At 37.9% G+C, this 15491-nt stretch overlaps 3 protein-coding genes and 1 non-coding gene across 4 annotated transcripts; 1 reads left to right on the top strand and 3 right to left on the bottom strand.

Annotated features, from left to right (window-relative positions):
• Positions 1 to 308: 308 nt before the first annotated feature.
• Positions 309 to 425, top strand: LOC127796096 (U5 spliceosomal RNA). The gene has a single exon (XR_008021927.1). It is a non-coding gene; the product is annotated as a U5 spliceosomal RNA (small nuclear RNA).
• Positions 426 to 525: 100 nt separating this feature from the next.
• LOC127795000 (uncharacterized) lies at positions 526 to 2459 on the bottom strand. Its single transcript, XM_052326385.1, has 4 exons — positions 2085 to 2459; positions 1359 to 1526; positions 1037 to 1272; positions 526 to 902 (listed from the first exon to the last, which is right to left on the bottom strand). Exons 1-4 carry the CDS (start codon positions 2370 to 2372, stop codon positions 656 to 658), a joined length of 939 nt encoding a protein of 312 aa, XP_052182345.1. The 5' UTR covers positions 2373 to 2459; the 3' UTR covers positions 526 to 655.
• Positions 2460 to 3532: 1073 nt separating this feature from the next.
• Positions 3533 to 7548, bottom strand: LOC127794999 (uncharacterized). Its single transcript, XM_052326383.1, has 4 exons — positions 6717 to 7548; positions 4475 to 4642; positions 4154 to 4389; positions 3533 to 3990 (listed from the first exon to the last, which is right to left on the bottom strand). The coding sequence occupies exons 1-4, from the start codon at positions 7002 to 7004 to the stop codon at positions 3741 to 3743; spliced, it is 942 nt and encodes a 313-aa protein (XP_052182343.1). The 5' UTR covers positions 7005 to 7548; the 3' UTR covers positions 3533 to 3740.
• Positions 7549 to 7682: 134 nt separating this feature from the next.
• On the bottom strand, positions 7683 to 10483 carry LOC127795001 (uncharacterized). Its single transcript, XM_052326386.1, has 4 exons — positions 10048 to 10483; positions 8748 to 8915; positions 8413 to 8648; positions 7683 to 8042 (listed from the first exon to the last, which is right to left on the bottom strand). The coding sequence occupies exons 1-4, from the start codon at positions 10330 to 10332 to the stop codon at positions 7793 to 7795; spliced, it is 939 nt and encodes a 312-aa protein (XP_052182346.1). The 5' UTR covers positions 10333 to 10483; the 3' UTR covers positions 7683 to 7792.
• Between the last annotated feature and the right edge of the window lie 5008 nt (positions 10484 to 15491).

Genomic DNA, 15491 nt, shown 5'->3' on the forward strand with positions numbered 1-15491 from the left:
AAATATGAACTAAGCATTGATTATTTAGTTTTATCACTATTATTTTTTATATCACAACACAAAAACACAAATAGACTCATAATTTTACCATTTTTTCTTTGGAGAGAGACAGAGACTGGGCCACAGAAACAGACCACTATACGGTGTTACCAGACAGGAAGGAACAGGGAAAGGCAAGGCAACCTAAATTCTAAAATGGGGGAAAGGGGGAAGGGGGAAGGGGGATTTGTCCCACATCGAGCAATTTTGAAAGATAGACCAAAGGGCTGGCTATAAAACAAAGAAACAGAGCCCTGGCAACAGCACGCAGCCGTGCGGTGAGCACAGAGCGAACTATTCTTTCGCCTTTTACTAAAGAATACCGTGTGCTCGTCGCAGATATCGGCATACGCCTATTTTTGAAGGGGCTCTTCCCTTTTTGGGTTGGCTCCCAACAATTTAGTTCAAGTTATCAAATGATGTGCAAGGGATAGGGGTTCTTTTGCTTAATGTTTTGAGTGTCTAATTAGTATTTTTGTCAAGGCATAATCAAAATTTGAGCTATTCCGCTTCAACAGCTAAATTAATGCCATAATCTTCTGGTTCATGTCTGTAAGCCAATAGGATCTATCATCCGAGCATTAATCGCTTCATTTTATACTGACATATATTGTAATCAATAATGCTTACTGAGGAAGGTGAGGAGGAGATGATTTACTTGATCCGGGGACTGCTCCTGGACAAAATGAGTTCCCTCAGGCAGGAAGATGGTCTCTAGATTTGGCACATATGTCTTCACCTCTCCTCCTCTTATGTAGTCCTCCATTCCAGGAAATTTTAAGACGTAGTCCTTCTCGCCCATTATCAGCAGCGATGGAACTTCAGTTTTCGGTTGTGGCTTGCCGAACTGTTCCTCCATTGTCCTGGAAAGAATTGCTCGATGTAATAAAGAGATGACACAATTTGAAATTAGATAAGTGATGTTAGACATAAGCCAACTATTGGTAAGAGCATTTCCTAGATCACATCCAAATGAAATATAGATTAATTATGTTACCTGTAAGGAACTTGTAAGGCAGTTTGGAATCCTGATTTCTCGTATAAAGCTGCATAGGTTGCTAGATCTTCTTCTGTGAACCAAGGGGGTAAAGGAGTGGATGGTTCCACCACGTCCATGATTTCCTGGTCTGAGGCAGCTATTGGTATTTCACTCCTGGAGAAGAGAATGTAGATGTTCCGAACAACCGTTCTTGCGTCGAATCGACCAAAATCAGCTTCAGCTCGTCCAGGTTCCTGACGCTCATCCGAATATGTGTTATACGGGATGCTAATAGTAGTTCCTTAATTCTGGACAAACATACATTATAATTGCTACATACCTTCCATCTTGAGATGTAGAAGCCTTCCGGGGGAGCACTGTTGTGTGAAGAGCTACGTGGGGCGAGGAATGGCACACCCAATGCTACTACTCCCAAGACTCTCTCTGGTTCCAGAAGAGCAACGAGGTAGGCAAGTGGAGCTCCAAAGTCTTTACCAACGAGAAAAACCTGCACGTAGATAAGACAGTGAGAAAGAGTTAAAAGTGACCGATCTTTTGGATAATGGAAAAGGTTACTGCACAGAATGTTTCATTTAGGAACTGGCACCACGTCTACTCTGAATTTGATGTTAGAAATGTAAAATTTTACAAGAAACAAAAACGATTAAGCCAAATATCCAGAATACCAAGAGTGAAGCCAAGCCAATCCATGGAATTAAAGAAGGGAAGTAGGTAAGATTCTAGCTGCTTGCTGTTCGTAGTGTAAGGGTCTATCGTGCACAAGCCTTCCACTTAACACACAGTTGGGGAGGGTTATTGGAATAAGTCATATCTTTGACTTACAAATAGACCATGATCGGAACAAAGCACAAGCAAGCCACTGTCTGTTCCATTCTATGATCTGTTTTTGACATGTAGATTAGTTCCTCAAACAGTAAAAGGAGTCAAAGAACGGATTAAAAGTCTTGCGATGAAGTCTAGCCACTCGTTTTTGGGGGTTTCAAATACTTTGTGCAATATTTTCCAGAAAGCACGAAAGATTCAGTTGAAAGTGGAGAGTACGAACCTTGGGAATGTTGAGAAGATCAAGAAGTAGGACGATGTCGGTGGCCAAGTCCACGAACGACATGCTTCCGGGATCGGGAGGGGGATCGGACAGGCCGTAGCCTCTGTAATCGGGAGCGATGGCTCGATAACCGGCGCCGGCGAGGGCGATCATCTGGTGGCGCCAGGAGTACCATATCTCCGGGAAACCGTGCAGGAACACCACCGCCTTGGGGCCGCTTCCGATCTCCGCCACGTGGATCTTCTGCCCCTCCTTCACCTCCACAAATTTGTGCTCTATCTTCTCCATCGATTTTCTGTGTGTGTGTGAGAGAGAGAGAGAGAGAGAGACCGGTTACCTGGTTACCACCTACCACGTTCTCTCTTCTCGTTGTATATTCACAATTTGAGTGCCTTAGCCGGCTAAGACCAGAAGAATTCATAATTAATTTAGAATAAATGTATGCAATTATTTTTAGTTATTTTTTTAAAAATATATTTTTACTCACTCAAATAAACTAATTACATTTTATAACTACTCAAACAAACTAATTACACTCTATAATTATTTTTTTTTCAAAAAATATACTTAAATTGAAACTATGACATAATCAAAATTAATAAGATTAAAATTTAAATAAAATAATAAATTTACAAAATAAATTAACAAAATTAAAACTGATAAAGTAACTATATAAAGTGCAATTAATTTATTTAAGTGGCTAAAACATTTTTTTTTAAAAGTGACTAAAAACGATTTTTTTGTTTGAGACATGATTAAGTTTTACAATTTCTACTAATTTAATGTGGTTGTATATTATTAAATTATGTTATTAAGTTTTTACATCATCAAAATTCATTAAAAATATTAGATTGATTTTTAAATTTTAATTTCTATAATCTTAATTTTTGTGGATATTTTAATATTAATTATGGATATCTTTTTTTTAATGAAATAGATATTTCAATTTAGATGTTATAATTTATTTTTATTTTAATTTTAAGCACGGAGGTATGGCAGCATGTGGCTTCATATCACATGGTGATAAATAACCAAAATAATATTCACATACAGATCGACTTTATATGCGCATTGGTGATTGTAAATTAAAAAGAAAAATATTTACCAAAATGACACATAATTACAGAAATCTTATTGCTATATTATTATTTCAATAACATATTTGGACAAACATCTTCAGTTCCCGACATACCGATACAGATCAAATCTTATTATCAAAAATCTTGAAATGTGGCCAAAGCCCAATGTGGTCGTCTCTAATTTCAAAGTACTACATGATAGTAAAGCTCACTCAAATTCAGTCTTGAAACCATAGTTGAGCTATATCCAAAAGTTGAGCTATTCTCTTTCAACAAATTAAATTGTTAGAAGAAACACGATCATATCTTTTAACATGAACATAAACACCATATCTAATTTTAAAAATAAACACCATCTCATCCAAGAAATAAGACCAATTTAATTTTAAATTTGATCATATCTTTTAACATAAACACCATAATCCTTTTAGTTCATGTCCGGAAAGTTCAAGGGGTCTCGCTACGCTTCTAATCACTCCTACAAGACACAGCCTTCAATAGGCAGCAGCTCTTGTAAAGTATAGAATCTATCATCCGAGCATTAACTGCTCATTTTATTGACTGATGTATATTGTAATCAATAATGTTTACCAAGGAAGGTGAGAAGGAGCTGATTTACTTGATCCGGGAACTGCTCCTGGACAAAATGAGTTCCTTCAGGCAGGAAGACGGTCTCTAAATTTGGCACATATGTCTTCACCTCTCCTCCCCTTATGTAGTCCTCCATTCCAGGAAATTTAAAGACGTAGTCCTTCTCGCCCATGATCAGCAGAGATGGGGCTTCAATTTTTGGATCAGCTGGCATGTTGTTCGCTTTGTGCATTGTCCTGTAATGCTTTTACTCATTATAGAGAGATGAAAAAGTTTAAAATTTATTGAGCCAACTAATGGTTGCAGCATCGTACTATGACGTGATGTTAGACATAAACCAGCATTGGTAGAGCAGTTCCTAGCTGATCAGATTCAAAATGAAATGGATTAATATGTTACCTGTAAGGAACTTGTAAGGCAGTTTGAAATCCTGATTTCTCATACAAAGCTCCATAGGTTGCGAGATCCTGTTCTGTGAACCAATGGGGTAAAGGAATAGATGGTTCCACCATATCCATGATTTCCTGGTCTTCACCAGCTATTGGTATTTCACTTTTGGAGAAGAGAATGTAGATGTTCCTAACAACCGTTTTAGCATTGAATCGGCCAAAATCAGCTTCAGCTCTTCCAGGTTCCTGAAGTTCATTGGATATAAGTTACAAGATGATGCTGATATTGGCCCTTCAAATTCTGGACAAACAGACATTATAATCTACCTACATTCCATCTTGAGACGTAGAAGCCTTCTGGGAGGCCTCTGTGGTGTGTAGGGCCACGTGGTGGCAGGAATGGCACGCCCAATGCTATGACTCCTGAGACTCTGTCAGGGTGCAGAAGAGCAACAAGGTAGGCAAGTGGGGCTCCAAAGTCTTTACCAACAAGAAAAACCTGCATGTAAATAAGACAGTGAAAAAGAGGTATAATCATAGTTTTAAAAGGTGATGGCTCACCCCCATGGTGAGGTTATGCAAAATTGCCTCAGGCCACAGTTATGAAAAGCCAAGTCTCCTTGTGCAAACACAGTGAGGTGTTGCATGGGGCGCTTCAGGCATACGCCAATTAACCACTCAAATAGACTGATTAAACTTATGTTATCTAATTTATATGATTGATTAGTACCATTAATTTCTAATCATTAACTTTTATGAATTATTTTTATAGTAGAACTTTAGCGAGTTATTCTTATTTATTATTACTTGCAAGAACAATACTCCTGATAAGTCCTAAAACATATTTAAATCCTTATTCTTCTGTTTTTTCTTTTTTTTTTTTTTGGGGGGGGGAGGGGTGGGCGCTAAATAAAAGGGGAAACCCCAAGTACGAAGGACACCAACGGCAACAGGCTGCCAAGGGACTTAAGAGTGTTGGAGGCACCCAGCTGTCCATCTGGGTCTGCCTGCAGTGACTTCACTGATGGACCCCCCTTATGGGGACGACCCGCCTGGCCATCCATGCCTCTTGGGTAAACCCCTTGCTACAGATCTCCTTTGGCAGAATCATAGGCCCCCCCACCACAATAAACTCGTGGATTGTATGGCCGGGGCACCACCAAACCACATAAGGTGGAGCAGAGATGCTCCTAGGGCGATTCAAACACTCAACCCTCCTAGGGAAGACAACGCACTTCACTAGCTACGCTACCTCCTTGGTTGTATTCTATTTTTTTTTCTTTTTACCTTACAATATGTTGTTCATTTTATGCTTATTCAATCATGTTACCTTTTGTTTCAATATTTTTCTAAAATTCCTAGTAAATTTTCTATATTTTTATATTTTCTAGTATGGCTTTTATTTTTTAATTATTAAAAATTCAAAACTTTTGGGGATTGTATCTTGGGCTGACACCCCCTACCAAAGGTAAAGCATCTTGCCTTGCGCCTTCACCTTTTAAAACACTAGTTTCAAGTGACTAATCTTGAGGGAAATCTTAGGGAGAATGTATATATCTCTAAACATGAGCAACATTGGCAGGCAATAGTTAATCTTGCTGTACAATTTTGATATATGCTTGAAAGATAAGCCATACAAATTTAAAGTTTGCATGCTCCAATTCTAAGGCTATATGTGGGAGATACCTAGTAATGTAAGGGACTGGAATGGTATGAAAATGAGTGAAATAATATGAAAAGTCTTTACTCCTTGCTCGGGAAAGAAGGGGATGGATAGTAACAGGAGTACTTTCTCATTGTTTGAAGAGCTAAGGAAATAGATGACAAATAACGGATATATAAAAAATATATACCCTGATGACGGATATATAAAAAAGATGGATACAAAATACTCAAAATTGACCCTCATTTCCATTCCATCCATTGACAAAAACTGGAGCTTTTGAGAGATTGGATAAAAAACCCTTCCCTTCCATTCGATTATTAATATATTCTTTCCAAACAAGGTAAACCTAATTCCATCCAATCCCATCCCATCCATCTAATTCCATTTCATACCCCTTTCCCAAACACACTTTCAGCCTTCATTAATTAACATTCCGAAACCTTACTTTTCTAAATTTTCCAGGGCATCAACAGTCATCAAAAGTTCTATCAAAAAATAAAATAAAAAAAGAACTCATCAAAAGTAATCCCTGAAGTAAACTAGCATTTATGGAAAATGCTAGCTACAATCATATGTTGCCGGACACTCAACACTCGCAGACATGAGCAGAAATGGCGCTATATATTTTCAGAAGCTGCAATCTAATTAAGGTCCGAAAACACCAACCACTGTTACTCGCATTCCCTCAATCCATTCTATGACCAATTTTTGACATCTAGATAAGTTCATTGTACAACAAAATGAGTCAAATAACGGATTAACAGTGCTGCGCGGAATTCTAGCCACGCGAATTTTGGAGGCTTCATAAATTTATCCTTTATTTTCCAGAAACCAAAGGTTTAGGTTAAGAATTGAATCACTAACAGAGAAAAGGCTATGATGCATAGGAGTGCGAGTACATACATACCTTCGGGATGTTGAGAACATCAAGAAGTAGGACGATGTCGGTGGCGAATCCCAGGAAGGAAATGCTTTCGTGATCGGGAGGAGGATCGGACAGGCCGTAGCCTCTGTAATCGGGTGCGATAGCTCGGTAACCGGCACCAGCGATAGCGATCATCTGGTGGCGCCAGGAGTACCATATCTCCGGGAAACCGTGCAGGAACACCACCACCTTGGGACCAGTTCCGATCTCCGCTATGTGGATCTTCTGCCCCTCCTTCACCTCCACGAACTTATGCTCTATTTTCTCCATCGACTTTTACACAGAGAGAGAGAGAGAGAGAGAGAGATGGGATTTACTGATTTCGAGAGATGGGGTTTACTGATTTCTGTGTCGGAGACTCCATTCAGTTGACAAGTGCCGCGGAACGACCATGTTACTGGCTTCTAACGTCATTTAAATGTCAATTTCTGGTTTAATATTATTAATTGTTATATCATGTGCTAGATATATGTTATTATTTTATTAAAAAATAGCACACTCAATTTTGATTTTGAGCTTATTATATTGTATTATGGGTAATATTAATGTGAATATATAATGTCTCTCTTTTTTCTAGCAATGTGTCTCTTTTTTTCTATTCAACTTTGATCTTGTCCATTGAATTCATCTATTTATTTTTTTAAATAACTTAATCAAAATCAAACCAGTATTCAATTGGTTATTTTTTTGTTTATTTTTCTAAAATTAGAGGAAAAAGAAGAGAGAAAGAGAGGAAAAGAAAGAGAAAATAAAAGATAAAACAGTGATTTTGATCCTTTTTTTAAAAAGGGGGCATGTTTTTACTATTTTTAAAACGTGGGGCCGTGGGATGATTGTTGCAATTATGTTAAATTTAGGGTAGTTATTCTAATTTATTTGTTCATTTATAATATAATATTATTTATAATACTTTATAAATAAAAATACTTTGTCACAATACATACGATGTAATTACCATATTAATGCCACTTAGAAACAAGTCGAGTGTCATTCAGCTGCAATCACGCGACACAGCCTTAGTTACATGAAGCTTTTCTGAAATCATGCCGGTTGAATCATCATCCACGGTTGCTGTTGAGGAAGCTGAGGATCAGCTGGTTCACCTGATCAGGAGACTGCTCCTGAACGAAATGGGTTCCTTCAGGCAAGTATGTTATCTCCAGATTTGGGACGAAGGCTTTCACCTGCCCGCTCCTTATAAAATCCTCCATTCCTGGAAATTTAATAACATAATCCTTCTCCCCCATTATCAGCAATGCCGGAGCTTCGACTTTTGTACTTGGGAAGTTGAACTCTTCCTGGAAAGACCTGTAAATGAATAGGTCAGGGCTGCACATAACACCCCCCCCCAAAACTCGTGTACTAGATATGCCCTTTAGAGGAGTGTAAAGGACGGTGAAGGAAGATCCTAGTATGCCCTTTAGAGGAGTGTAAAGGACGGTGAAGGAAGATGCCAAGGATCTTCCTAAATTCTAATCAGATAGAAAGTCTTTCAAAAAATTCAGTCTCGTATTGGATAGGGGTAGAAGAGTTAATCCCATTCGGGTAGTTGCCTATAAATAGCTCCTCTCAGAATAGCTTTGTGTGTGCCGCAACTTAATAGCCAATAGTATCAGTAATGAGTAGTGAGTACCAGTTATCTACGGGTTAAATTCATATCATAAGCAATCAAAATTACCTGTAAGGAACTTGCAGAGCAGCTTGGAATCCAGAGTTCTTGTACAAAGCTCCATAGTTTTCAAGATCTTCCTCTGTAAACCAAGGGGGTAGAGGAGTGGATGATTCCACCAGATCCATGATCTCTTGGTTTTCTGCAGCTATTGGTATTTCACTTTTGGAGAAGAGAATGTAGATGTTCCGGACAACTGTTTTAGCATCAAACCGGCCAAAATCAGCTTCTGCTCTTCCAGGTTCCTGGAATTCAGCAACAAGCATGAAGCATCAAGCTACAAGAAGCTAAGGTTGTTTAATCAAATTCTAATTAAGTAGATATCTGTTGAAAGTACTACACACCCGCCAACGCGAGATATAGAAACCTTCAGGAAGGACTTTATCGTAAGTATAGGGGCCGGGGGGCACAAATGGAACGCCCAGTGTTATGATTCCTGAGACTCGCTCTGGATGGAGAAGGGCAAAGAAATATGCAGGCCGAGCTCCAAAATCTTTAGCAACAAGAACAACCTGTGAATAATATGGGACAGAGGGAGGTAAGAGCAAACCAAAATGTTGCTTAAACTTTGGAAGTCAATCTAGACTCTAAATGTTTTCAATGATGTTTAGTAGATTGCAAAATGTCTCAGTCTGGAACACATTTTCATGGAAAATTGCCTCTGCTTTCTCAAGGTTCAATAATATAAACAGAAAATTAACTGGGAAATGTCATTTATATTTCAAGAAAGTATACATGTTACAATGAAAAGATGCATGCAGACCATCATTAATGGCAGTCAAAGTATATTTCAGATCAACAGGCTAATGAGATGTTTTAATATTTTCCCACTTCTCTGCTTCAAATGAGAATCAAGAGTGTCTTGAAATGAACAGAAAATTTTCAGGAAAATGGATACTCTAAGCTAGAAGTCGTCTTCGAGATAATGTAAAATGGAAAATTGCTTGCTTGGTGCCTTCTTCAAGCCAGCTTAACTGTTTTACCAGATGCTTTCTTGTAGAGAATTGGTGCGATTTCTCGCAGTCAAATTAAAATAAAATAAACTTGTGAATAATCCAGATGTCATCTCAGTCTCAAGCTGATCACACTTCTACGGATATCACAAATGAAGGAAAATCTAGCTTCACCAGTTTTACCAGATGCCTTATTGGCTAGAATTCACCACGATTTCTGGAAGTTAAATCAAAACAAAAAACTTGCGAATAAGATCCAGATCTCAACGCAAATTCCCATTCATAAGCTCTTCACACATGTAAGCAAATAAAAGGAACATTGCATGGTAAAATCAAACAATTTGTTTCTAAGGAATTCAATCATTATAGAATCATGAATGAGAATTTTGTTGGTTTAACCTGACCTGATGTGTAAACTGAATCTTCATAGGGCGAATAAATCAATGAAATGAACTTGTTAAACTATGTCTATATATATCTACGATTAGAATCACAGTTTTCCTTCTTTCAATACTGTTTCTCGACCAAGGTAAAAGGCAAACATCTGATTTTCTCTTTTTTTCTTTTTTGACGAGAGAATTTCTCTTAAATCCTTCATAAGTGAGATGCAAATAAACTTAATTTTTCTCTCTTCCGTTTTCTTTGCTCCCAAACAGAAACCGTCGAACAAAGGATAACAGTTGCCTGCTACCTTCGGAATGTTGAGGTCATCGAGGATTGCGAGAATGTCGGCGATAGTTTCGGCGAAGGAAAACTTCTCGGGCTCCGGCGGCGGGTCGGACAGCCCGTACCCTCTGAAATCGGGCGCGATCGCTCTGTAACCGGCGGCGGCGATGGCGATCATCTGGTGGCGCCATGAGTACCATATCTCCGGGAAGCCGTGCAGGAACAGGACGACTGATTGGCCGGTCCCGATCTCGGCGACATGGAGGTTCAGGCCGTTGAGTTGGAGGTACCTGTGCTGAATCTGGTCCATTGTTCTGAGGAAAAAGGCTCAAGTGGAGAAGAACTGAAGAAGAGAGAGTCGGTGGAGAGCTGTTCTCTCTCGTAATGGCGAGTGGTTGGATGCTGAGAGCGAAGAGAGGTCCTCGTCCATCGTTTTAGTCCTGTTCGAGCTTTATCAGTACAGTTTCACTTCGGGCATATCGAAGCGTTGAATAGAATACCAACACACACAAAAAAATGAAAATACAAAAATATTAATTCCTCATTTTTAAATTAAATATGTACTAACAAAATCATAACATTTATTTTTTTAAAATAAGAGATATAAAAAACTTATTTTGAGATTATCGCTCTTGCGCGATTTTTAGTCGCTCATGTCTTCAATTTTCATAAAAAAAAATAAATCACAACTAGAGACTTTATCTCTCGTGCAGGATAAGAAATTAAATCTAGGATCTACATATACAAATTTTAACTTATCATGACCAAATCACTTAACTTGTGTCTAAGAGGCATATAAATTTTTTTTTTTTTATAGAGAATGATTTAAATTTTGAATTTTTAATAAAATTTAATTATTAAATTAAAATTAACATTAAAAAATAAAAAATATTTTCCACAATTGAACTTGACAAACTTAAGAAGAAGGGGAAGATATATAATATATATTTTTACATGAAATATTATATATTAGGGTAGTGTTTCTTGAAATGAGTAAAATAAGAGAATACTTGTTACGGGTATTTTTTGGACCCTTTCTTATGGGGGAAATTTGCAAAAATAAGACTCGATAGGAAACTTTACAAAAATAAGACACTTTAAAAATCTTTGCAAGAGTATGACTTTTGAATGTGTATTGGATAAAAATACCCTCACTTTTCAATTAACTATTTCCGTGTTATTTCTTTTTCTTTTTCAATAAATTTTTCATTCTCTCTCTATTACCTTATATATATAAAGTACATATATATATATATATCTACCTATCTTTTTTTTTTCTTTTACCACTCTTTGTAATTTAAATATATGTGTATATATGTTCATGTTCAACGATTGGATTCAAGAGATGTGAGTCTCTCTCCATTGTGTATATATGTATTATACATGTATTGTGTGTATTTACGTTAATGGGAGAGGAGAAGAGATAGATGGCGGCTATGTACAAGAAAAGAAGAAAAGCGACCGCAGCGAGGCCATGGCATCACTGATTGAGGTCGTGACCGATATTTCATTATGGCCGTTTTAGTTTCTTGTCGTGGCCATGACAGATATCTTTAACAGATATCTGTTAAAATATCAAAAATTTATCAAAATATTTTATTTTTTATTAGTAGTTAAGTCCAATTATGCATTAAAAATTTATTGTCTTATTTATTATCAATAACTGATATTGTGAACCAATATCTATCAATAACTGATATCGTTAAACTAATATCTATCAATAGCCGATATCGTTGAACCGATATCTTTAACAAATATCTGTTACGGATATTCTTAACAGATATCTTTAACACTTATCTGTTAAAGATATCTGTCATGATCATGACAAGAAACTAAAACAGTCGCAGTAGTACATGTATAATATATGTATACACAATGGAAAGAGAATGAGATAGACCCACATTTCTTGAATCCAATCATTGAACATGAACAATATATATATATATATATATTTAGGTTATAGAGAGTGGTAAAAGAAAAAAAGATAATAGATTGATATATATATATATATGTACCTTATATATATAGAGAGTAATAGAGAGAGAAGGAAAAATCTATTGAAAAAAGAAGAAGAAAGAACACGAAAAGAGTTAACTTAAAAGTAAGGGTATTTTTGTCCAAGAAACATTCAAAAGTCTTATTTTTGCAAAGTTTCCTACCGGGTGTCCTATTTTTGCAAATTTCCCTTCTAGGCTGAATTAAATCAAGTAGGCCGCCCCCAATCTCTTGAAAGCTCAATGGGCCTGAGGTCGAGCTCACTAGAGCAAGGTCACGTTTCGTTGAGGTTTGAGTTTAGATCGGGGGAACCAAACAAGCTCCTAGCAATGTTCCAACTCGCTGATCGAGCCAAATGAGCTCATATAAATGTTTTCAGCTCACTGGGTGAACTGTTCAGTTCGCATAGCAAGAAGGCCACGAAATTATCAGAGAACATTTGTGGACTAAACATTATTCTGATTGGGCCGTCCAGGCCTAATCTGACTCCCCCCCTCTCGGCCAGTCTTTTGGCCCATGCTGGTCTCATCCTGGCTGTAACACCCCGCCTTACACGGAGGAGTCACTATAAGGAAATTTTCGAGAATATTTTTTTTTTAAAAGTCTGTCACACGTGGTGCCATGGGAACAATCTTCACATGCAGATGAAACACTCGTCGCATATAATGGCCGACGCCTGCGGTGGTTCCAAGAGCAATCTTCACATGCAGATGAAAACCCCCAAGAATTCCAGTCTTACTTGTTTAAATAATAAGATCAAAGGACTTAAAACTAAACGAGATATGAACCAACACAGTGAAATAAATAGAACAAAATGTCGTGGCCTACCACGATTTTCATACCAGTCAATCCTATTTCGAAATACAAGTTACAATATTATAAAATGATATCAGCAGTATCATATAATGGTTTGTACATATACCAAAATAACTTTTGACATCTTCAAAATGGTACAACGACTATCAACTAAACATCGTCGCCCTACCGGCCATTTCTTTGACCTCGCAGCAATCCCTGGTTGGAACGTTGAATGTTCCAGGGGCATAACCCAGGTTAGATGATAAAACATCTAAGTGATGTCATGAAACAGTTTATACAATGCATGAACAACATACAAGCATGGCATATACAGACAAATGACAACATGCAACGTGTCTAACTGAGAAATCTCCCTAACATACTCAACCACCCATGGAAAAACCATTCCACACACCGTTGGGGTTGACCTTGCCGCGACATACTTAATCCCTCAAGTGCCTTACCGTGTCACTCGTTCATCAGGATTAACCTTGTCCCATTCTCACGAAGACCCCATCCCATCCCATCCCATGCGGACCCAACAACGACACCAAAAATTGACACCCCGATGATATGAGATTACATGCCATGCACTGACTCGTTTTGAAAGTGAAAACAGTTGATACAATATATCACATGTTCAAAATGCAAATGATGCCACAATGTACATAAGTGAAACGTCTTTGTGGGCAACCCAAGTTCAAGATGGTATAACCGCTCACAAGAACCCATTACACACACTCCAAAACACGTTCAAGATAAGGTAAAGCTAGAATCAAACCACTCACCTCAATTCGAAAAAGTCTGTTTTTTGCCTCAAAAAATGTGTCACACCTCGAAATTCATGCAATCCTTCTTTTCAATACACCAATTGTCTCCTATTCACCATTAGGACCTTAGAAATCAATATTTCTATTTTTCCTCAATTTTCTCAATTTTTTTTATTTTTAAACCTTTCTTACCTTCGAAAATTCATAAAAAATACCTAACATCAAGTTTCACCAAATATTTTTCCATGATAATTCCTAAAATAATTTTACCAAAATTACAAAATTAATTCCAGAGAAAAATCCTACCTCACGCGCCCTCACGCGCCACCCAGGGGTTCGGCGAGTGAAGCCCACGTGCGGCCTGTGCAGTTGTCTTCTCTGGCTCTGGCGACCTCCGATGCTCCAAATGACTATGGGGTCTTGAAGATCTCGATGAGGTGACCTTAATGGTGCCTTCAAACGTCGGAAAAAGTCACCGAAAATGGCTTTAAAAGCCAATTGCAGGTCGTGGCGCCGGCGAGCCCGATTTTCCGGCCAACTCACTGAAACCTTGCTATTTCTACACCAAACGATCCCAAATTCTCCAGAAATAATCCTTTAAACACAAAGAACAAAAGCCCCTTATCCTAAAAGCTCGATTCAGCCTAAAACGAGAGAAATTTCGATCGATTTGTGCTTCAAACCTCTCGGTCGAGAACCCCTTTTATACTCGATCTCGACCCAAATTTCCACCACCAATTGATTGCTCTTATCCCCTTAACCCTAGATCTAGCCTCCAAACCAATTAAACAACCCCAAATCACGAGCTTCAACCCTCGAAAGATTTGGCCAAATAAAAAATTTCTTCCGCCATTAAAATCGGTCACGTCACCGCCGTGCTCGGCCAATGGCCACCCCCAGAAGCTTCATCATCACCTGAAGACCGTCCTAGCACCTCTAGGCGAGATTCTCGACGTCCAGAGGCGGCTGCCAATGGCCATGTACGGCGGTCGCGTTCACACCAAGGTATTTTGGAATTTTATAGTTTTGCCCCCATGAATTTTCTAATTGCATTTTCACCCTACCCATGGCACCCTTAGACTTTTCGTTAATTCCTCGACTACCCTTAGGTTCTAAACTATTCATTTCCCTCAAAATTTCCTAGAAAATTCGTTGTTTCGACCTCCCTTGGGCAGTTTATGAAATCTGCACTTTTGTCCGGATGCCTCTAATCACGCATTTTTATCCTCAAACCTTCGAACATCTCTTGATTTTGTCGAATATTACTTATTTGGATAGTTTTACCTTTATTGGCTTGCTTGACATAGTTCCTCACATTTCGTTTATGTTTTGAGTATTGCACTTTGTCCCGAAACTATTGTAAATTCTATTTTGACCTCGTAATTTTCGAAAATGCTCTTAATATTAAATACTGGGTATTACATTGTCCCTATATCGGCCTGCAAATTGCATCATTACGGCCTTTTTGGGTATCTATGCACCCGCCTCAGATTCTATCCTTATTAATGGCAGATCCCATCCATATTAATGAGGGTCCCATCGGCACCTTACCGCGACCTAGGTACTTTCACCAACATTGGATATTCCATCCCATCACTTGTAGATACACGAGACAGGCGTACGGAGGAACATCTCCTCCGATATTAGTAAACTCTTTCTAAAGCCAAGATATGTTTGTGCTTGCCAACCCACTGATACACAACTCTTCCTGACTCTTTTATTTACTTGAACGTCGATTACCCGAATGAACGCAGATTGAATCATACAACATTCCTTATAGTATATGACAAACATTCAAAATGGTTCTAATATTTGATTTTTTTTATTTTATATCTTGATTAACAAACATTACTTATATAAATAATAAATAAGTTTATATATTTTATTATATTATATATAGTATATT

This window comes from Diospyros lotus, chromosome 2, assembly GCF_014633365.1.
Source record: "Diospyros lotus cultivar Yz01 chromosome 2, ASM1463336v1, whole genome shotgun sequence".
Classification (NCBI taxonomy): Eukaryota; Viridiplantae; Streptophyta; class Magnoliopsida; order Ericales; family Ebenaceae; genus Diospyros; species Diospyros lotus.

Excerpts from the sequence above, each read along its gene's own strand:
- LOC127795001 (XM_052326386.1), bottom strand. The coding sequence starts at position 10,332 with ATGGACCAGATTCAGCACAGGTACCTCCAACTCAACGGCCTGAACCTC. Across the intron at positions 8,916-10,047 it reads ATGACCTCAACATTCCGAAG|GTTGTTCTTGTTGCTAAAGA; the intron begins GTAGCAGGCAAC and ends TATTATTCACAG. Across the intron at positions 8,649-8,747 it reads TCTATATCTCGCGTTGGCGG|GAACCTGGAAGAGCAGAAGC; the intron begins GTGTGTAGTACT and ends GCTGAATTCCAG.
- LOC127795000 (XM_052326385.1), bottom strand. The coding sequence starts at position 2,372 with ATGGAGAAGATAGAGCACAAATTTGTGGAGGTGAAGGAGGGGCAGAAG. Across the intron at positions 1,527-2,084 it reads ATCTTCTCAACATTCCCAAG|GTTTTTCTCGTTGGTAAAGA; the intron begins GTTCGTACTCTC and ends ATCTACGTGCAG. Across the intron at positions 903-1,036 it reads GCCTTACAAGTTCCTTACAG|GACAATGGAGGAACAGTTCG; the intron begins GTAACATAATTA and ends AATTCTTTCCAG.
- LOC127794999 (XM_052326383.1), bottom strand. The coding sequence starts at position 7,004 with ATGGAGAAAATAGAGCATAAGTTCGTGGAGGTGAAGGAGGGGCAGAAG. Across the intron at positions 4,643-6,716 it reads ATGTTCTCAACATCCCGAAG|GTTTTTCTTGTTGGTAAAGA; the intron begins GTATGTATGTAC and ends ATTTACATGCAG. Across the intron at positions 3,991-4,153 it reads GCCTTACAAGTTCCTTACAG|GACAATGCACAAAGCGAACA; the intron begins GTAACATATTAA and ends AAAGCATTACAG.